This window comes from Pristiophorus japonicus, chromosome 23 (genome assembly GCF_044704955.1).
Source record: "Pristiophorus japonicus isolate sPriJap1 chromosome 23, sPriJap1.hap1, whole genome shotgun sequence".
NCBI lineage: Eukaryota > Metazoa > Chordata > Chondrichthyes > Pristiophoridae > Pristiophorus > Pristiophorus japonicus.
The window spans coordinates 45710751-45733885 of NC_091999.1; the positions used below are offsets into that span (position 1 = coordinate 45710751).

Genomic DNA, 23135 nt, shown 5'->3' on the forward strand with positions numbered 1-23135 from the left:
GCCCCTCACACACTCCAATTGGTTGGATGACCAACCGCACATTCGGTCCTCCAGCCCCGCCCCGCTCTTCCTATTGGTAGGGAGCTGCCGTCAATCACCCGGGCAGTGTGAGCTGAGCATGTGCAGGCGGCGGTGACAGACGCTGACGCAGGAGGTGAGCGAGCTCCAGGGAGCGGGTTAAAGAAACGCTGGGGACAACAACACCGAGTGCAGCCCCGGGCCCAGATATAAACCGGGGAACATTCTCCCCACACCGGGGGGAGGGGGGGGATATAAACCGGGGAACATTCTCCCCACACCAGCGGGGGGGGGGATATAAACCGGGGAACATTCTCCCCACACCAGCGGGGGGGGGATATAAACCGGGGAACATTCTCCCCACACCGGGGGGGGGATATAAACCGGGGAACATTCTCCCCACACCGGGGTGGGGGGATATATACCGGGGAACATTCTCCACACACCATGGGGGGGAGATATAAACCGGGGAACATTCTCCCCACACCGGGGGGGATATAAACCGGGGAACATTCTCCCCACACCATGGTGGGGAGATATAAACCGGGGAACATTCTCCCCACACTGGGGGGGGGGGGGGGATATAAACCGGGGAACATTCTCCCCACACCGGGGGGGGGATATAAACCGGGAAACATTCTCCCCACACCGGGGGGGATATAAACCGGGGAACATTCTCCCCACACCGGGGGGATATAAACCGCGGAACATTCTCCCCACACCGGGTGGGGATATAAACCGGGGAACATTCTCCCCAAACCGGGGGGATATAAACCGAGGAACATTCTCCCCACACCGGGGCGGGGGGGATATAAACCGGTGAACATTTCCCACCTGCCTGCCGGGTCCTCAGTCCGCTCCAGCCCGAAGGAGCGGTCAGTGCATGCGCTGTGTCTGCGTCAAACTCTCTGCGTCTGTAAATTAACGAGAAATAGTAATGGACCAGGGAGCGTCTGTAAATGAAGGAGCGATGGTGACTGAGAAGGGAGCGCCTGTAAAGAATTCTAGAATCAGAGAATATTGCAGCACAGAAGGGGGCCATTCGGCCCATCGAGTCTGCGCCGATACTTTCGGGAAACAATCCGGTTATCCCACTTCCCCCGCTCTTTCCCCAAATCCCTGCAATATAATTCTGCTTCAAGTGTTTGTCCAATTCACTTTTGAAGGCTACTATTGTCTCTGTCTCCACCGCTCCGTCAGGCAGTGCATTCCAAATCCTAACCACTGCTTGTGGGAAAATGGTTTTCCTCATGTGACCTCTGTTTTTGCCAATCGCCTCAAATCTGTGCCCTCTGGTTATCAGTTTTAGAAACAGTTTCTCTATTGATTCTATCTCATCTTCATGATTTTTAACACCTCTATCAAATTTCGTCTTCGCCTTCTCTGCTCCAAGGAGAACAATCCCAGCTTCTCCAGTCTCCACATAAATGAAGTTCCTCATCCCTGGCACCATTCCAGTAAATCTCTTCTGTCCCCTCTCCAAAGTCTTTGTGTCCTTCCTGAAGTGTGCCAGGAATTGGACCCAATCCTCCAGCTGGGGTCGAGCTAGTGTTTTATATCGCTTCAGCATAACTTCCCGGCTTTAGTACACTGTGCCTCGATTTATAAAGCCCAGGATCCTTTATGCTTTATTAACAGCTTTGTTAACCTGTCCTGCGACCTTCAAAGATTTATTAAAATCTTTAAATATTTCAAAAAATGTAGCAGAAATGGAGAGTAGTGAGGGAGCGTCTGTAAAGGAAGGAGAAATGGAGAGTGGTCAGGGAGCGTCTGTAAAGGAAGGAGAAATGGAGAGTGGTCAGGGAGCATCTGTAAAGGAAGGATAAGTGGAGAGTGGTCAGGGAGCGTCTGTAAAGGAAGAAGAAATAGAGGTGGTTAGGGATGCGTCTGTCAAGGAAGGAGAAATGGGGAGTGGTCAGGGAGCGTCTGTAAAGGAAGGAGAAATGATGACTGCGTTCGAAGCTCAATTTAAAAATTCTCATCCTTATTTTCAAATCCCTCCGTGCCCTCGCCCCTCCCTACCTCTGTAACCTCCTCCAGCCCTACAACCCTCCAGGATCTCTGGCGTCCTGCACATTCCTGATTTTAATCACACCACCATTGGTGGCCATGCCTTCAGCTGCCTAGGCCCTAAGCTCCAGAATTCCCTCCCTAAACCTCTCCCTCCTCCTTTAAGACCCTAAGAACAGAAGGAATAGGAGCAGGAGTAGGCCATTTGGCCCCTCGAGCCTGCTCCGCCATTCAATTAGATCATGGCTCATCTGATCATGGACTCAGCTCCACTTCCCTGCCCACTCCCCGTAACCCTTTACTCCCTTATTGTTCAAAAATCTGTCTATCTCCACCTTAAATATATTCAGTGACCCAGCCTCTACAGCTCTCTGGGGCAGAGAATTCCACAGATTTACAACCCTCTGAGAGAAGAAATTTCTCCCCATCTCAGTTCTAAATGGGCGGCCCATTATTATAAGACTATGTGCTCTAGTTTTAGTTTCCCCTATGAGTGGATGCAAATATGCTCTCTGCATCCACCTTATCGAACCCCCTCATTATCTTATATGTTTCAATAAGATCACCTCTAATTCTTCTGAACTCCAATGAGTAAAGGCCCAACCTATTCAACCTATTTTCATAAGTCAACCCCCTCATATCCGGAATCAACCTAGTGAACCTTCTCTGACAGCCTCCAATGCAAGTATATCTCTCCTTAAATAAGGAGACTAAAACTGCATGCAGTACTCCAGGTGTAGTCTCACCAATACCCTGTACAGGTGTAGCAGGACTTCTCTGCTTTTATACTCTATTCTCCTTGCATACTAACTTTTTGTGTTTCATGCACAAGGAACCCCAGGTCTCTTTGTACTGCAGCACTTTGCAATTTTTCTCCATTTAAATTATAATTTGCTTTTCTATTATTTCTGCCAAAGTGGATAATCTCACAGTTTCCCACATTATACTCCATCTGCCAAATTTTTGCCCACTCACTGAGCCTTTGCAGATTTTTTGTGTCCTCCTCTCAATTTACTTTCCCACCCATCTTTGTATCATCAGCAAACTTGGCTACATTACACTCTGTCCCTTCATCCAAGTCATTAATATGGATTGTAAATTGTTGATGACCCAACACCGATCCCTGTGGCACCCCACTAGTCACTGTTTGTCAACTGGAAAATGAACCATTTATCCCGACTCTATGTTTTCTGTTAGTTAGCCAATCCTCTATCCATGCTAATATATTGCCCTGAACCCAGTGAGATTTTATCTTGTGCAGTAACCTCTTATGTGGCACCTTATCGAATGCCTTCTGGAAATCCAAATACACCACATCCACTGGTTCCCCCTTATCCATCCTGCTCGTTACATCCTCAAAGAACTCCAGCAAATATGTCAAACATCATTTCCCTTTCATAAAACCATGCTGACTCTGCTTGATTGAATCATGCTTTTCCAAATGTCCCATTGCTGCTTCCTTAATAATGGACTCCAGCATTTTCCCAACGACAGATATTAGGCAAACTGGTCTGTAGTTTACTGCTTTTTGTCTGCCTCCTTTTTTAAATAGGGGCGTTACATTTGTGGTTTTCCAATCTGCTGGGACTGCCCCAGAATCGAGGGAATTTTGGAAGATTAGAACCAATGCATCCACTCTGCAGCCATTTCTATTAAGACCCTAGGATGTAAGGCATCAGGTCCAGAGGACTTGTCCACCTTTAGTCCCATTATTTTACCTAGTACCACTTCATTACTGATAGTAATTGTTCCTCCCTACCGAAAGCCCCTTGATTATCCACTATTGAGATGTTTTTAGTTTCTTCTACCGTGAAGACCGATACAAAACATTTGTTCAACGTCTCTGCCATTTCCCTGTTCTCCATTATTAATTCCCCAGTCTCATCATCCAGGGGACCAAAATTTACTTGAGCCACTCTTTTCCTTTTTAACCCTCTTTAAAATGTGCCTCTTTGACCCTCGGTGTCAAATTCTATCTGATAATGCTCCTGTGAAGCACCAGGGGCCATTTTACAGTGTTATTTCAAGGCTGAGATAGATACATTTTTGGCGTTTGGGGAATCGAGGGATATGGAGATCGGGCGGGAAAGTGGAGTTGAGGTTGATGATCAGCCATGATGTTATTGAACGGTGGAGCAGGCTCGAGGGGCCGTATGGCCTACTCCTGCTCATAACTCTTATGTTCTTAAAGGTGCTATATGAATGAACGTTGTTGTTGTCTATAAAGGAAGGAGAAATGGTGATGGGTCAGGGAGAGCATTTTATCAGGACTGTGAGATATGGCAGATGGACAGCTTATAGGGAGCGATAGAGTGAGGGAAAGGAGAGAGAGGGAGAGACCATGTACACAAGAAATGAATTGTAAAGTTGGGTGGGGAAGAGGAGGTGGGGAAGTGACAGCAGACAAAAGGAGGCACAATGGGAGAATGGAGAGTAATTAAAGACATATAGAAAATAAAAAGACTTGCATTTATTTCGCACCTGTCACCACCACCAGATGCCCCAAAACGCTTTACAGTCAATTAAGTTATTTTTGAAGTGTAGTCACTATCGTAATGTAGGAAACGCAGCAACCAATTTACAATGTGATAATGACCAGATAATCTGCTTAACTGATGTTAAGGGAAAATATTGGCCAGGACATCGGGGATAACTCCCCTGTTCTGCCTGAAATAGTGCAATGGGACCTTTTACGTCCACCTGAGGGAGCAGACGGGGCCTCAGTGTAACATCTTATCCAAAAGACAGCACCACCGACAGTACAGCAGTCCCTCAGCATTGCACTGGAACATCAGCCGAGATTTTTGTGTTCATGTCTCTGGAGTGCGACGTCAACCGACAATCTTGTGACCCAGAGGCAAGTGTGTTACCCACTGAGTCACAGCTGACACAAATACTGACATAGTTAGAGCAGGTTAGCTCAGTTGGAGATGTTAGATGATGCATTTATCAATGCTTAGATATTTTGTCTATTCCTCAAAATTATCTCACGAACACCCTGTACAGTTGTAGCAAGACTTCTCGACTTTTATACTCCATTCCCCTTGCAATAAAGGCCAACATTCCATTTGCCTTCCTGATTACTTGCTGTACCTACATGCTAACTTTTTGTGTTTCATGCACAAGGACCCCCAGGTCCCTCTGTACCGCAGCATTTTGTAGTCTCCATTTAAATATTAATTTGCCTTTTTATTCTTCCTACCAAATGCATAACCTCACATTTTCCCACATTATACTCCATCTGCCAAATTTTTGCCCACTCACTGAGCCTGTCTATAACCCTTTGCAGATTCTTTGTGTCCTCCTCACAACTTGCTTTCCCACCTATCTTTGTATCAGCAGCATATTTGGCTGCAGTGCACTCCGTCCCTTCATCCAAGTCATTAATATAGATTGTAAATAGTTGAGGCCCCAGCACTGATCCCTGTGGCACCCCACTAGTTACAGTTTGCCAACCTGAAAATGACCCATTTATCTGTGTTTTCTCTCAGTTCGCCAATCCAACATCAATGATAATATATTACCCCCAACCCTGTGAGCGCTTATATTGTGCAGCAACCTTTTATCTGGCATCTTATCGAATGAGTTCTGGAAATGCAAATACACAACTGCTACTATTTCCTATTCATCCACTCTGCTCGTTACATCCTCAAAGAACTCGAGCAAATTTGTCAAACGTGATTTCCCTTTCATAAAACCATGCCGTCTCTGCTTGACTATTATGATTTTCTAAATGTCCTGCTACTATTTCCTTAATAATGTGCTCCAGCATTTTCCCAATGATAGATATCAGGCTAACTGCTCTATAGTTTCCTGCTTTCTCTCCCCCGTCCTCCCTTGTTGAATAGGAGTGTTGCATTTGAGGTTTTCCAATCCACTGGGACCTTGCCATAATCCAGGGAATTTTGGTCGATTCCAACCAATCCAACCACTTTCTCTGCAGCCACTTCTTTTATGACCCCAGGATGCAGGCCATCAGTTCCAGGGGACGTCCACCTTTAGTCCCAATCGTTTGTCTGGTACTTTTTCTCTAGTGATAGTGATTGTTTTAAGTTCCTCGCACCCTGTGACGCCTTGATTATCTATTATTATTGGGATGCTTTTAGTGTCTTCCACCGTGAAGACCATACAAAATATTTGTTTAAAGTCTCTGCCATTTCCCTGTTTTCCATTATTAATTCCCCGTCTCATCCTCGAAGGGACCAACGTTTATTTTAGCTATCTCTTCATTTTTATATATCTGTAGAAGCTCTGACTGTATTTATATTTCTTGCCAGTTTACTCTCAATCTACCTTCTCCCTCTTTATTATTTTTTATTAAGTCAATACTTAAAACCACACAGCAGAAGGAAAGAATGTTCCATAGAAACTAGAATTGTCTCTTCTGAAATTCGATCCTGTACTTACAGTGATGACTTTTGTAAACTCCTTTTGCAGGGTGTTAGAAGGGGAGGATTTGAAGAAGGGAAACTCAAACTAAACGCCACGTCGTGATCAGATAGAGTCACTCGATTCATCAGGACTTGAATATCATCGGCCTTTGAATGTGGAAGAATAAATGTTTTTTTGTTTTGTCTGTGGGGAAAGATTACAAACATCAGTGTGACTGAAAAACACTGAGACACACACCCGAGTGAGAGTGTATCACTGCACTGATTGTGGAAAGAGCTTTAACCAGTTACAAAGCCTGAAAAACCATCACACCATTAACAGAGGGGGAGAAACTGTAAACGTGTTGTGTGTGGAGGCGGCTTCAACTGATCATCCAACCTGGAGAGACGGAAGCACACCCGCACCACGGAGAAACCGTGGAAATGTCGGGACTGTGGGAAGGGATTCAGCTACCTGTCTGCGCTGCAAATTCATCAACACAGTCACACTGGGGAGAGGCCGTTCACCTGCCCAGTGTGTGGGAAGCGATTCACTCGGTCATCCGACCTGCTGATACACCAGCGAGTTCACACTGGGGAGAGACCATTCATCTGCTCTCAGTGTGGGAAGGGATTCAGTGTGTCATCCCGCCTGCTGGCACACCAGCGGGTTCACACCGGCGAGAGGCCGTTCACCTGCTCAGAGTGTGGGAAGCGATTCACTCAATCATCCAGCCTGCTGACACACCAGCGAGTTCACACTGGGGAGAGGCCGTTTACCTGCCCTGTGTGTGGGAAGCGATTCACTCGGTCATCCGACCTGCTGACACACCAGCGAGTTCACACTGGGGAGAGGCCATTCACCTGCTCAGAGTGTGGGAAGCGATTCACTCATTCATCTAGCCTGGTGATACACCAGCGAGTTCACACTGGGGAGAGGCCGTTCACCTGCTCTGAGTGTGGGAAGGGATTCACTGTTTCGTCCGACCTGCTGACACACCAGCGAGTTCACACTGGGGAGAGGCCATTCACCTGCTCGGAGTGTGGGAAGCGATTCACTCAGTCATTCCCCCTGCTGACACACCAGCGAGTTCACACTGGGGAGAGGGCGTTCTCCTGCTCTGAGTGTGGGAAGCGATTCACTCGGTCATCCCACCTGCTGAGACACCAGCAAGTTCACAAGTGACTGCAGGGGTTGGATTCTGCTATCATTGCAGCTGTTAATCACATCCCGACTGAATCGTGTCCATTCTGACAGTTGAAGTTTGTTTTTGATGATAATAACCCTATAAATGGGCTGGAATATAATATTTTGATATTTCAATAACCGAGTGTGTCGACATTTAATGTTCCAAGATAAAAGGAGACTAATTGATGTCCTGTTATTGACTGCACCATTTTGGGGCCTTTTCTCCTTTCTAACTCTGGATTATTTCAGATCTCATACCTTCGGTTACTCTCGTGGACAAATGCCAGTTTCCCTTACCTTCCAGAGTGCCTCTCCTAGCCTTGGTATTGTAGGAAGGTGTCGGTAACATGCCTGGGAGCCCTGAACACAAACCCCAGTCTGTGAATCACTTTCAGATACTGGACTTAGCGTGTCTCCCACAGCATCTCTCACCTTCGATGTGTGAATGGAGCATCACGCCTGCAAACCTGGGTTCAATTTAAATTTGAATCCACTCAGGAAATGTATTTAAGAAAATACAGATCACATCAAATAATTGCCAACGGTTTCGAGTCAACAATATGAACAATTAAATACATCCCGGCCCAATATTTCAGCTCTGCATTCACAGGAGAAAGTCTGTTATCAAACTCCTCGAGTAGACAGAATAGAGAACAATGCTACCTCTCAGAATATCTAGCATCTGCTGTAAATATCTTTCAAATCCCGACTGATACAATCTGGCGTTTTCCTTTCAGTTGAAGTGAATGGAAGATGAGAGGGGTGTTGGCAACGGGAACTCGGCAAATTCAGCTTCTGAAAGGTGTTCATATTTAGTTCATTTCATATCGGGGAAAATGTGGTTGTTATCATTCGAGAGAGATTTCACTGAGCAGCAGTTGGTGTTTGCAACCAGCTGGCTGAGGATAATTTCATCATAGAATGTTTAGATTAGAAATATTATGTTAGAATAAGAAGAGTTCAAAGACTAGTGGTTTGTGCTTGTCACAGGAAGACCAGTGCATCCAACATTGTTGATGTATGTTGACGAAAATGCAGACTTGTGTCTCTGGACTATGCAGTAGCCAAAGACGACCATGTTAGGCAATGCCAGTTCCAGTTGGATAAGAGGTTGATGGCATAGCAAAAGATCCAGCAGTTAAAATACAATTTTCTCCAGTTATCTGCAGACATCGAATGTCGCAGCATGCTGACAAAGTTGGACTTAAGAATTTAAAGTATTGAGTTAAATTATTGGGATTGATTGTTATAGAATTGAATTGTTATAGAATGGAGAAGTGGTGAAATTATGCTAAACTTGTATCGAATCTTGGTTAGACTTTGTGTGTGCAATTCTGGTCACCATATTACAAAAAGGATATGGAGGCACTGGAGAGGGTACAGAGAAGATTTACAAGGATGATACCAGAAAGTCGAGCGTATACCTATCGGGAAAGGATGGACAGGCCGGGTCTCTTCTCTCTTGGAAAAAAAACTGAGGGGTGACCTAATGTCTTTAAAATGATGAAAGGTTTTGATAGAGTAGACACAGTGTTTCCACTTGTGGGGACCAGCATAATTAGAGGCCATCAACATAAGATAGTCACCAAGAAATCAAATAGGGAATTCAGAAGAAACCTGTACCCGGAGAGTGGTGAGAATGTGGAACTCACTGCCACAGGGAGGGGTTGAAGCGAATAGTGTCGATGCATTTAAGGGGAGGCTAGAGAAACAAATGAGGGAGAAGGGAATCGAGGGTTATGTGGATATAGTTAGATGATGAAAGAAGGGAGGAGGCGCGAGTGGAGCGTAAACGCCGGCATGGACTGGTTGGGCCGAATGGCCTGTTTCTGTGCCGTATATCCGATGTAAGCCTATTGTCCAAGTTACACTGCTAGAAGGGGAAGATAAATGACCTGCATCCAAACGCAATTGTTACTTTTGTCTTCTTTGTAAAATGACAAACTCTGAGCATAATTTGTTTGTGAAATTAAAACTGATTTTATATATATATATATATATTGCTAAGCGTCGCTGGTCAAACACATGGGAAGGAAAATTTAGCTGAAAATTGAGATAATTAAGTTTTATTTTTGAAAAAGTCCCGTCTCTGTGGTTCTGTCCAAACTATGTATTCAGAAATAAGTTTTTGGAGGCGACTGTTATGCTAAAGGTAACTAACATCCTTCCTCTTGTAGACTGAATTGCTCTCTGGCATATTTTGGAGAATAAAAGGTCCAAGAAGAGGTTTGGTTAAATAAAATTAAACAAAGAAACTGGGTCAAAACTTGGACCAAGTGGGAATGTTTGATCGATGTTTAAAGACAGTATGATAATATTGTATTAGACAATAAAGTTCCTCCGGGCTCATGAATGAAATGGTGAACACTGTATAAAATGTAATGAGAGGACATGAGTGAGGATATAAGAGGAAAACAGGAAAGTTACACCCCCAAATAGAAATTTTTCTTAACTCATTGTTCCTGGGCGAATTGTCATAAATCACCTGGGTACAATCTGGTGTTAATGTAAATTCTTGTTCAAGTCAGGGAAGTGTAGGAAATTGCTAAGATTTCTCTGAGATGTTTGTGTCATTGCCTACACTGAACAATAAGAAAATTGAATTTGATCGCCTGGCCACTACCCGAGACATCGGGACCGTGCAGAGGGAGATGAGCAAAGATCTTCAGACACCCCACGATCTTTTGATAAGATCACATCAAATGGCTTGGGTCAGATGTCACATGTGGCATGATACTGGGATACCGCTGCGTGTGTGTGAACGAGTCTCAGGCATGCTCAGTTATCGACAACAGCACAACATGAAATGGCTAATGTGGCACAGGAGAGTGAGGGAACTGTTTAAACCATCATGGTCGTGATACATTCTCCATAGAGAAACCGACTTTGAAATAATCAGGATAGAGTTAAGCACACTGCTACCTGTCAGAGGCATTATAATTAACAGTGGCTAGAAGGCTGATCAAATTAGGATTTCCTTACAGCTAGAATGGTCGTCAGTTTCAAGGCCTCCACTACGTACTGAACAAAAAAACTTGTAGAGAGGCTAAAAACAAAAAAAGTCAGCCTGTCTCTGTCTGGACAAGGTGGCCATGGCTGTGTACAGATCAGCTACAAGCTGAAGGTGGGAGATAAGGAGGCCAGACCTCACAGGCTCCATAACAAAGCATGGATCCAAGTGAGAGGCGATCTCCAGGAGGAAGCAGAGGACCTCAAAAGGTTTACTTTTGAAATCCGTGATAAACCGAGGCAGAGACCCTCAAAAGCATACTTTTGGTGGCAATAGAGAAAGAATCCTAAAGCGTGCTCCTTGGAAATATTGGGAGACCAGGAAAACTCCACTGAACCAGGTGGGTTGGGACACACCCTGACCCCAAACGCTAAATTAATAGTGTTCACTTAAAGATTTAGTATCACTCCAGGACAATAAGTAATTCAAGACCATTAGAAAATACTTCAATACAAACTAAAAGTAATGACGGCAGGTTATTTTAAAGTAAGGCATGTCGTATGTTGATCAGTAATGTTAACTATTGGTTTGCCAATTCCAAATGCTGATAGTGATCATCATATATGGGACATAAATAAAATTACATTGCACCTCACAAAAAGAACTTGACCTGTCCGATTCAGTAAAAGAACCCACATTTTAATGGACTAGAAGTAACTGAATCAGGAAATGTATTATATAACAATGTGTGTTTTTAAATTGTGAATTGAAATCAAAAGATTTAAACATGAGCTTGAATCTATCAACTAGATTATGTGAAGGGAGATATTCATAGTTAATAGACAAAATTGGAAGAGAATTAGTAAAGGATGTGTTAGTAAAGAATAGAAAACAGGAACCAAGGGATGAGGAAGATGGGGAACACAAGGAGAATCAGTTTAAATCGCAAGGAAAGTGAGAGCTGACAGGATAGCTCAGAATAGGAGCCACAGCAAGGTTAGCAGGAGTAAACAGAATAGATATAGAACGTGAATGGGAACACGATGTGGCTTACTGGAGGTATCATGTGTAGCCTCTGATACATTTATGATGAATGTGGTACAGAAGGGACTAGACAAGAGAGAGAGTAATCAAATCCCTTTGTTTATTCATGAAGGACAACTGAGAAAATGGTTTAGGGGAATAAAGTCATAGGCTTTGATGTGATGCAGCCAATAGGAATGGGGATTTTGTCCCCTCGGGAAGGAGAAAGAAGTGAAGATATTACACCAGTGAGATTGGACTTGCCTTTGCTAAGGAAAAATGGAAATGAAACGAAACCTTGGACGGTGTAAATGGAAGAATCGTTTGCAAGGGTGGAAGACTGAGTTAGGTCCGATCATGAACAGTATGAGGAATATCCAAGATATCTGATTAAGAAGGGAGGAACTTGGATAGCAGCAGATATGTAGTGTTGTACTCTGAAAGGAGCAACATGGCTGTAGCATTGACGGGGAAGGAGGTAATCTGTATAAAGAATTAGAAGCGGTAAGCTGCAGGACAAGTTATAACGAACCACAGAAGGCTGAAAACCAAGGGTGGGATCGGTGTTTTGCCTGAAAAAGAAGGAATACAACTAAAGGGAGAGTGTACCCCAGCGATCGTTAGAGGAAATATACGGCGTATGACCTGAAGCGTGACATGGTAATAACACAGTGAAGCTGGTATTGATCATGCGTAGTGCAAGCAAGAAGGAATTCGAGCTAAAAAGTGGGGTGGGACCCCAGGATCCTAGGAAAACTGGCCAGTGGGATAAAATGCCAGCTGAAATAAATGCAAAATTAATAAAAGAAAAGAAAAATGTTGGAAAAGCAAATTGAATTTACAAAGGACAGTTTGTTTTTACCAAAAGATACAAATGCGAACTTGAAAGCTGCAGCAGCTTGAAAGAGAAACAAAGATGTTGAGGGAAATGGACTGGAGGAAGATCATCAAATTACAAAAACTAATTTAAAGAAACGAGATTTAAATAGGCTGTGAAAAAGATATTGGTTTAAATATAAAAACTTATGAGTTAAACCCGACAACGCTTTGTGCTGAGAAAGAGAAACAACGATGTTTAACTATGGACTGGAGTAAGGTCATCAAAAAATGATTAAGTTCGGATTCAAAAGGGCGAAAAGTAGTAAGCTAGGCGAACTCAGCACAGAAAGAAAAAACTGGGAGTCACAGAATTCTTAAAAAAGATGGACCGGCACCGAAGTTTAGATTTTGTGCCGAGAGAAATAAAACCTAAAATTTGCTCAGTGAACGGGATCGTAAAAAAACCAAACTGCTGGAATGTATATAGATTGCGTGGAAATTGGATTTCTGTAAACAGAATAGCTATTAAAAATGTGTGGTCTCGCTTTAAATCAATGAAAAACTCGTTGGCAAGTATTTGAATTGGATGTGCAGAGAAATTGGAGTTTAATCTAAAATGCTGCCTTTCCCGCTGAGAAGGTTTTATTATGACAACTTTACTAATAATTTCTGCTATTTTAACGGATTCCTAATTTCTTATCAAGTTTTGAAATCACAAAGATTTGGGGAAATATTTTCAGCTGAATTCCCGAAGACACGTAATGACGTCAGACCTTCTTACAAACCTGTAGTGGAGTTAACCCATTCCATTGACAGCTGTTTTATTTATACTGGACATTATTAGTTTGCATTTCTTAATGAAAGAAAGAAGACTCACCCGACAGACAGAGGACATGGTGGGATAGTCAGAATAAAAATAAAACGAAGAAAGCCTATGCAATAATATTTGCCTGCTATGGAGAACAGATAGATACTCAAACAAAACAATTCAAGAGTTAGAAGCTAAGATAAATAAGCTGGAAGAGATAAAGACAGGACCAGACGGATAGTGCAGTGCACTATCCCTACGGTGTACCCCACGGTGGGTAAGTGTAGTCCACAAACCCAACCTAACCGTCAATCAGACAGGGATAATGACTGCGGAGTGGAGGGGCACCGGCACATGATAATGGCTATTTATCAGTGACACGATACGCACCACCACCATTCGCTCCAGCGGATGTAGAGCAGCCCACATTACCAAGCAGGAGGTGCCCCTCAGCCCACAGGAGACAAATTATATTGAATAAGTTACTAACCGCTAAAGCAAAATAGTAGAAATACAGAATTCTGACAAAAGTTTGGAGCAGAATATTTTGACTCAAAAGGCAGGGAAAAGGGTTGGGGAGTATGGGGAACGAAAGTGGATTGAATATAAAAACCACTCTGAGGCTGATGACCGCAACAGAAATGATGCAGCATTCTTGAAAATGTTTAAGGATAGACTATGAAAGGCACATCAAAAGATAATTAAGTGAGTATTTAACATTGGAGATGATTATGATGAAACTTTGGAATGGGCAGAACATGCAGAGGAGTTAAAGTTCGAACAAAGGGAAAAAAGAGCAAAAATAGCAGCTACAGCTGTAGCAGCCGAGACGAAGGAGGAAGAGATGCACTCCCGGCCAGCTCAACTGATATGTTTAAACTGCAATCAGGAAGGCAACTTCAGTCGGGATTGCCCGCAGAAAAGCAGAGGTTACGGAAATTCTAAAGGAAGATGTCAAAATTGTGGTAAACTTGGACATTTGGCCAAAGATTGCTGGTGTAATGGGGGAGGCGCAGGAAGGTGATACCACCAACAGGCAAAGAAGGGAACACCATTAACCAGGGAAGATCTGATGGACATGCTCAGGCAGGTACCAGCACCACTGGTACTACTGCCACCACTGCCCCAACCCGAAAACACCCAATAACCAACTTAGATTTGCCCCTGACCCATAGGACCATCAACGTACAAATAGAGGGTGGGGGATATCAGAAAGCAACCCGACGTGAGATGGTGTTGTTAGAAGTACAGGGGTAATGCTACCTGCTCAGTTTTGTTACTGTCAGAATACAGAAGACAACATATTGGGCATCGATACATTAAGGGAGATAGGGGTACTGATAGATCCTCAGCATAACCGGATAATTTTGGGGGATAAGCACGAAAACCGAATTAAGTTCGAACATCCGGGACACCAGCAGCAACGAGTGGTCGGAACAACCATAATCCAACCCGAGTGGGAAACAAAGGCTGTATGGAGTAGCGTGTGCCAATTATACCCGACTCTGTGGGCACAATGCAACAAGATTATGGATTAGCAGAGATGTCACCCATCAAAATTCCTGGACCCGAACACAACGCTCACCGACAGTTCCAATTAACACCAGAAGCTGAGGTAGCGGTCTTCAGATAGTGCAAGAATTAGAGGAGCAAAGTATATTGAAACATGTAATAGCCTCCATTAATTCACCAGTGTGGCTGATAAAGAAACCCAACAGGGCTTACCGACTGACTATCGATTAGACCGCCCTGAATAAGGTGACTTCAGGAGAACAACCTATAGTGGCAAATCAGGCCACAGTTTTTAATGGCCTGGATCCAGATCATAAGATATTCACCGTGTTGGTATAATGAATTGAACTTAGACCATCCCCTTAGACAAAGTATCCCAAGGAAATGTTGTCTTCACTGTAAAGGGAACACAATACACATGGGCCAAGGTACCACAGCGATTCAATAACAGCCGGAGCAAAATTCATCGAATATTTTCAGGGATTTTGAATCCAGTAGACGTAGGAGAAGGAAGGAGCGAAGTAACCTATCTGGGATACATAATATCGTAAGGGAAGAGCCAGATGCCCGAGAACAGTAAGGAAGCAATTCAATCAATCCCCAGGCCAGGAACCGTGAAAGGGGTCAGGCAGGTACTAGGGCTATTCAACGACTGCAGAAATGTTATTCCCGAATATGCCAAGATGACCTAACCTATATTGACCAGGTCAAAGGATGGAAACCCTCCTAAGAGCCAGTAAACTGGGGCCTAGATCAAGAAACTGCATGTGTGCGGTTAAAACAAACTCTCACAAGTGGTCCAGCCCTGGGACTACCAGACCAGAATTGGCCCTTTCACGTCCATACCTACCATATTAACCATCATTATAATGCGGTGGTGATTCAATTACATGGAGACAGGCATAGAACGTGGCATATTACTTAGATAAACAGCAGCCTGTAGCTGCAGGACTGTCCAGGTGCGTTGCTGCCCTCGACTGTGCGGCTTGGGCCATCAGAGTTAACGAACCAATAATAATGTCAGGGTGCATTATTCTACACACCCAGCATACCTTAGTAGAATTACTTAAAACTGGAAGGCTAAAAACGGTATTCGATGCACAAAGGGCAAGGTGGCAAGGTGGAAAATAATGCTCTCCCCCATCCTCTCACCCCCCCACCCCACCCAACGGGACGGTAACAATAATAAAAGACGCCTGCAGGGTGGATCATTACAGAGGGAGAGGAGCATCAGTGTAGCCCAACAGAAGAAGATGAGGGAAGTAGTCAGGCAAGTGAAACCCCGCTTGAGGAGGCAGACGTGGATCTATATGTAGATGTGTTTCGGCGCTATATCAATGGGACACCACAGACGGGATGGGCAGTGGTAGATAGCAGCGGTCAGGCCAAAGGGGAAGGATGGTTAGAAGAGAATCTGTTAGCTCAAGTGGTTGAATTAGTGGTTCTCACTGAGGCTCTGAGGCTTGCTGGGGGAAAAAGAGTAAACATCTACACAGACAGTCGATACGCTTTCGGAGTAGAGCATGATTATATGATAGCCTGGAGCAGACGGGAAACACGACCTTAGGAGGAGACCCGATTAAACATGAGGAGATTGATAAACATCTAGTGGAAGCCTCTCTCCTACCCGAGGAGTGTGCGATATTAAAGGTCAAAGCACACCTAAAAAATAATGATCAGTATGAACAGGGGAATGCATGGACAGATGAAGCAGCCAAGCGAGTGGCAGGTACACTGGCCGGAGAAGCCCAAGGCGGAGCATGTACAATCGGGCCTGAGGAAGTAAACATGCTTAAGGTACAAGGAGAAGCTACTCCGCAGGAACAGGAGGGATGGAAGCAGAGAGGGCCCAACAAGGGACCGACGGGATATGGAGAAAGATGGGAATGTGGTGGCCCCAGAATGCATCCAGGGGAGCCTATTAAATTTATTCCACGGGTATGTCCATACTGGTAGAACCAACATGATAAGCTCGATGTCCAGATGCTGGTGGTGGAAGGAAATAGGTAGAGATATAGAGCACCTCTGCAGCAGTTGCATGATATGCGCAAAATACAACCCATGGGAAAAAGTAAAGATCAGAATGGGACATCAGCCCCAACCGAAGGGAATCTGGGAAAATTTGCAGATAGATTTTACTGGACCATTATCCAGCAACAAGGGGAAGACATACTGCTTAGTTATAATACACCAGTTTACGAAGTGGGTAGAAGCTTTCGCCACTGGGAATTGTTCAGTAGAAATCAAGGCCAGGATCCTAGCAAAAGAAATAATGGCACAACAGCTGAACTCAGATCAAGGTACACACTTCACAGGGAAGATAATGAAACAGGACTGCGCCTAGGGTTTAGGCAGAAATATCCCACATAAAAGAGATTGGAAAGAGACGGGTAGACAGGATACCCCGAGTATAAATAAAGCTCAAAGCAACCCCTAGTCGGACGACAGGAATGATACCTTTGAGCTAAAAAAAAATGGAAATTTGTAATGGAACTCTGTAAGCAGTTACATGATTTAAAGACACAGGCTAGAGATTAGCAAATCAAGGATTTAGCTAGCGACACTAAGAAACAGAAGTTCCAAACAACCCAAATAGGCAGTCAAGACATTACCCCAGAGAGGTCCTGGCTCGCATCCAAATGGACCGGACTCTATCAGGTAATCATGGTAAGTTATCGTACTTATAAGGAGTATCAGCAAGTGGAAACACTGGACCAAGTTAAAGAAGCGTGGTCACTAACTAACCGGTGACGACCGGGAAATATTGTTTTTTGTAGGACTCGAGAGCTCGTGGAAACAACGTGGGGTAAGGTAGCCTCATATCAGGGACAACAGACTGAGGGATGGCAAGGCCAGTATTACAGGGACTTGGGCGACATTAGTTTAATAAAAAATCAAAAACACTGATGGTGACGGACAGAACAATAGTCGAGTTAAATCATGGGCATAAAACAACGTTACAAGGAAACGAAACAACATTGGGGATGGGTCAATAATACGGGACCATAATTAGTGGGAATAAGAAAGCAGTGTGTTTTATAATCAGGAAGGACAAATATACTGCACCCGGGGAAGGGGGTGCAGATTTCACTCAACATCTATGAATGGTGGTGGATGGATATCTCCAGAGACAGACCCACCAACACGGCCCCACCCACTACTTTAGCAACAGTGAGAATAACCAGGGCCTCGACCATCTGAACGCTGGGGCAAAAGAGAAATTGCAATGCAGACCAAGGATAAGATACACTTCAGGGTACGTCAGCGAATAATTACTGTATCCGTAAATTTAAACAATATAACTATCCCCAACATCTACAGGTTAAACAGTATAAGTCTGTGTAGAAACCTGACCCTGCGAGCACTTAAAGGCCCTGAATCAAAAGCCATGAAGTTTATTGTGGAAAGAGGGTCAGATAAAAAACGGGACAGGGGAAAAAGAGGGATACCAGAAATGGTACACGGTGGGATACGTTGCGGGAGTTGCAACACTATAGAGCCAGACACGATAGATGATCGAGTTAACGCCCAAACACAAACATTACAGGGATTGCTGGAAAGGGATGAGGATCATGAAAAGTTACAGACACAACTGGGTAATGGCGCAGAAAGGGAATTATTAAAGTGGCCCACACATTGCGAGACCACGCCAGAACTATAAATGAATAGAGCAGAAACGAACTTAAGTAAAACCATACAGACAGAACTAGTTTGTATAGGATATGGAATATGGTTGCTGAATGGAATACAACATAACATTGAATAGCTTCAGAATGGAAAGGTGCCGGATTGGATAACACTCGATATATTTACCAACTGGACCTTAGACAAAAACATGACTCATGCCTGCGAGGTGTAGAGAAACAATCATGCTTGGGTCCTAAAGCCCTGCTGTGTAACCGGACATTAAATAGATATTTTATTATCTATATGACAGTATGGTGTGACAATGGTAGATACTCTACATCAAACAATGTAGGAGAAATAAGGAATCAAACTCGCGTGCGGTACAATGAAAAACCAGAAATTTAATTGAAGAGAACAACAGTACGAAGATTCCCAGCATATGTAGATTGTTATAAAAATAACCACGTTGCTTTATGTCGAGATCCACTAAGAATGATCAAAGATGACTGTGGATATAACCAAGTGGACAGGTGCACCTTACGTATCACCCCCCTAACACAAGACTACTAAATTATCGCTGTTCCACGAGGATATGGAGATTGATGTGTGAGCACCACGGCAACTGAAATGAAGAAAGGAACACCTCATGCACCATTATGGATATTGACTTCTGCTTTACTCCACTTAACGAGACAGATATAAACGGGTTTATTATAACCCCTGAGCTAAAGGATGAAAGATCAATGGGACAATGATGGACATTACCTGAGGAGGTCATGCGAAGGCCATCGGACAACAAGGAAAACCGATACTCGACCTGAACGAGAAAAAAACTGGACTGAATTGGACGCCATTCGACAACATAGAGGATACCCCAGGCAGGGCAGAAATTCGGTAGAATAGAGAAGACCCCAAGTGGAGGAAAAATAGAAGAAAGAGAGGATACCCCAGGCGGGGCATAATTCGAACACCGAGAAAATATTGGCTAGAAAGGACTTATACACGAACTATGCTGGACTCAATGTACTGGTTGTAGTTCAAGAGAACTCACCTTGCTAATATTATCCTTTAAAAAGCTGTAACCGACGTAAGAGGCAGGCCCTAGTCCCTACTATGGATAAAACATTGAAGAAAGCGAAATCAGACAGTCCAGCAGAAAGGACTTACATAGTATAACCTTGATGGGAAAACCAACAGATAGGTCCAGGAGCTCGGAAAGTAGCACTACCGAAGTAAAAGGACACCCCTGGAAGCTCACCCATGTGGAATTAATTGCGAAATTGCCTATCTTGGGCATATAGCCATGGGCCATTAGGGGGAATTGTAAAAGAGAAATAGTAAGGTTGTAGATAAGGGGTCAGAATTATGCTGAAGGTTGTGAACTTATCAATTACCTATGTATGTAACACTTGCTTATAAAGGTATAAGACACTTATACGCATTATATTATAACTTAACCTTAGTAAGACTTAAGCAGCCAAAGTCAGCAGTTTTCTTTACAAGTCCCTGAGAAGAGATAAAGAAGCCAGGACAACCACACCAGGCATCGGATAGACTGGGGTAGAGGGCAAAATGGAACAAAACAAAGATGAGAGATGGGCAGTTGCATGTTCCACTCAGAGCCCGTCTGATAAGAGTCAACAAATCAATGTAACTTCGCTAAGAGCAATAGACCTATCGAGGATTTTGTAGGAGGAAAGCTCCTGTCCAACACCTGTATAAATTATGCTTCAAAACTCTTCTATTTCAGAGGTTCCAAGATTGAACCTTCCCGTGCATTGCTCGTAATAAAACCAATAAACCTGAGGTTTCGTTTTTTTACTTCCTTGGTCGTTATACAGTGGGAAGCTGGGCGAGGTGTCGTTTTACTATATCAGTTAGTCCATCCCGAGGGAGAGAAGCCTCCTTTTAGCTCAACGAACGGGCATGTATCGATTAACTACATCAGTTTGTCCAACTTAAAGGAGAGAAGCCTCCTTTTTACCCCAACACCTCCCCTCCTCACCCCTCCCCTCTCCTCTCCTCTCTCCTCACTTCTCTCCTATGCTTGTCTCCTCTCCTCTCCCCTACCTTCTCCCCTCCTCTACTCTATTCTCCTCTCCTACCATCTCCTCTCCACTGCCCAGTCCTCTCCTCTTCACTCCACTTTCCTCTCCTCTCCTCTCATCACATCCACTCTCCGTTCCTCTACTCTCCTCTGCTCTGCTTTCTTCTCACCTCTCCTCCACTACACTCTCGTCCCCTCCCTGCTCATCTCTACCCTCCTCTCTCCGCTCGTCTCTCTTTTCCTCCCCTCTCCACAACTCTCCTCCTCTCGCCTCCCCTCTCCTACACACTCCTCTCATCTCCTCTGCTCACCTCCTTTTCCTATCATCTTCTCTCCTCCTCTCCCCTCTCCTCCTCTATTCTCTCCACTCAGCTCATCCCTTCTCCCATCTCCTCCTCTCTCCTCTCCACTTCTGTCCTCACCTGTCTTACCGTTCTCTCCTGTCTCCTCTCCCCTCTACGCAACTCTCCTCCCCTTTCAGCTGTTCTCCTCACCTCTCTTGTGTTCTCATTTTCTCCCCTCTCGCCTACCTTCTCCACGCCTCCATTCCATTCTCCCCTCTCCCTGACCCTCTTCTCCTCCCCTTTCCTCTCCTCCATTCTACTCTCATCTCCTCTCCTCCCCTAACCTCTCCTCTCCCCTGTTTTCAAGTCGCTTCTATCTCCACTCTCCTCTCCACTCCAATCATCTCTACTCCGCAACCCTAAATTCTCCCCTCCTCCTCACCTCTTCTCCCCTTTCATTTTAACTCCTCTCCTCAACTTGTGTCCTCTGATGTTCTCCCCTCTCTTCTCCTTCCCGCTCCTCTTGTTCCCTCTGCTCTCCTGTACCCTCTCTACTCCTCTCTTCTCCACTCCTCTCCTCGCCCTCCTACCCTCTCCTCCCATCTGCTCTCCTTTCCTCTACCCGCTTTTCACCTCCTCCTCTCATTCACTGTCTTCTCTCTCCTCTCCTCTCCCCTAACTTCACCACCCCTCTTTTCCATTCACCTCTACTCACCTCTGCACTACCCACTCTTCTATCCTCTCCTGCCCTCTCTTCTACTCTCCTCTCTTGTCCCATCTCTTGTCCTCTCCTCTCCTCTAATCTACCACCCTCCTCTCTCCACTCAGCTTTCTTTTTTTCTCTCCTCTCCTCTCATCTCCTCGACTCTCCACTCCGTTGCTCGACTCTCCACAGCTCTTCTCCCCTCCATTCTCATCCCCATTTCCCCTCTCTTCTCCCCTCTCCTGCCCCCCCTTCTCATCACTTCTCGCCCCTGCTCTCCCCACTCTCTTCCTCTCTTCCCTTCTGATGGTCTCTCCTCTGCTCTCCCGCTGCCCTTCCCCTCTCCTCTGCTCTACTTTCCTTCCCTCGCATCCTCTCTCCCCTCTCCACTTCTCTCCATTCCTCCCTTCTGCGCTCCGCTCCTCTCCTCCTCTCCCCTCTCATCTCTCTTCTCTCCCCTACCTTCTCCCCACCTCTATTCCACTCTCCTCTCCTACCATCTCCCCTGCACTCTCATCTCCATTCCCCTCCTCTCCTCTCTTCCCCTTTCCTATCTCCTCCTCTGCCCTCTTTTCTCCTCTCTTGTCCTCTCCTTTCCTCTTATCAACTCTCCTCTCCATTCCTCTACTCATCTCTGCACTGCACTCCTCTCTACTTCCCCTCTCCTCTATCCTCTCCTCCACTAAACACTCCTCCTCTTCCTGCTCATCTTCTCTCTTTCCTCTTCCCACCTCTCCTCTCACCTCCTATCCTCTACTCTGCTCTGCTGTCTTCTCCACTCCACTCATCTGCTCCCCTCACCTCTGCTCTCCTATTCCCCTCCTCTCCTCTCCTCCACACTCATCTCCTCTCGTCTACTCCCCTCCCGCGTCCTGTCCTCTCTCTTCTCCCCTCCTCACCTCTCTGCTCCTTTCATCTCCTTTCCTCACCTCAAGTCTCTCCATTCCCTGCTCTGAGGAAAATAAACGATAGGATGGCGTGTGACTATCTGTATGGCATCGGTCGCCATGAATCCTTACTGAGCACTGTATTATCTGACCCCATGAACCATTACTGACCAATATATTATCTGCCCCATGTCCCCTTACTGACCACTGTATTATCTGTCCCCTTGTATCCTTACTGACCTCTGTATATTCTATACGCATGTATCCTTACTCACGATTATATTAACAATCACCATGTACCCTTACTGACCATTTTATTATCCTTCCCAATGTAACCTTTAATGACCATTGTATTATCTGTCGCCATGTATCCTTATTGACCACTGTTTTATCCATCCGCATGTACACTTAGTGACCACTGTATTATCAGTCCTCATGTACCTTTACTGACCACTGTATTATCTGTCCCCATGTACCCTTACTGACCACTGTATTATCAGTCCCCATGTTCCTTACTCGCCATTATATTAAAAGTCGCCATGTACCCTTACTGACCATTGTATTATCAGTTCTCATGTACCCTTACTGACCACTGTATTATCAGTCCCCATGTACCCTTACTGACCATTGTATTATCAGTCCTCATGTACCCTTACTGACCACTGTATTATCAGTCCCCATATCCTTACTGATCATTGTGTGATCAGTAGTCATATATCTTTACTGACCATTGTTTTATCAGTGCCCATGTATCCTTAATTAGCACTGTACTGTTAGTGCCCATGTATGTTGCTGACCTTTACTTAGCCTACATCTATCCTTCCATTTGTTTTATTTCACTTCTGTCACCCCGAGATAAATTGAAAATCTGAAATTACAGAGTTATTT

The 23135-nt window shown here is 44.7% G+C and overlaps 1 protein-coding gene across 1 annotated transcript in view; it reads left to right on the top strand.

Annotated features, from left to right (window-relative positions):
- Positions 1-6909: 6909 nt before the first annotated feature.
- The window catches only part of LOC139235661 (zinc finger protein 271-like), a gene marked incomplete at its 5' end in the record, with an annotated part of 106484 nt that continues 90258 nt past the window's right edge, over positions 6910-23135 (top strand). Inside the window, one exon of the mRNA XM_070866706.1 lies at positions 6910-7506. Within this exon, the coding sequence (XP_070722807.1) occupies positions 6910-7506 (597 nt within the window). The remainder of the gene's footprint in view (positions 7507-23135) is intronic.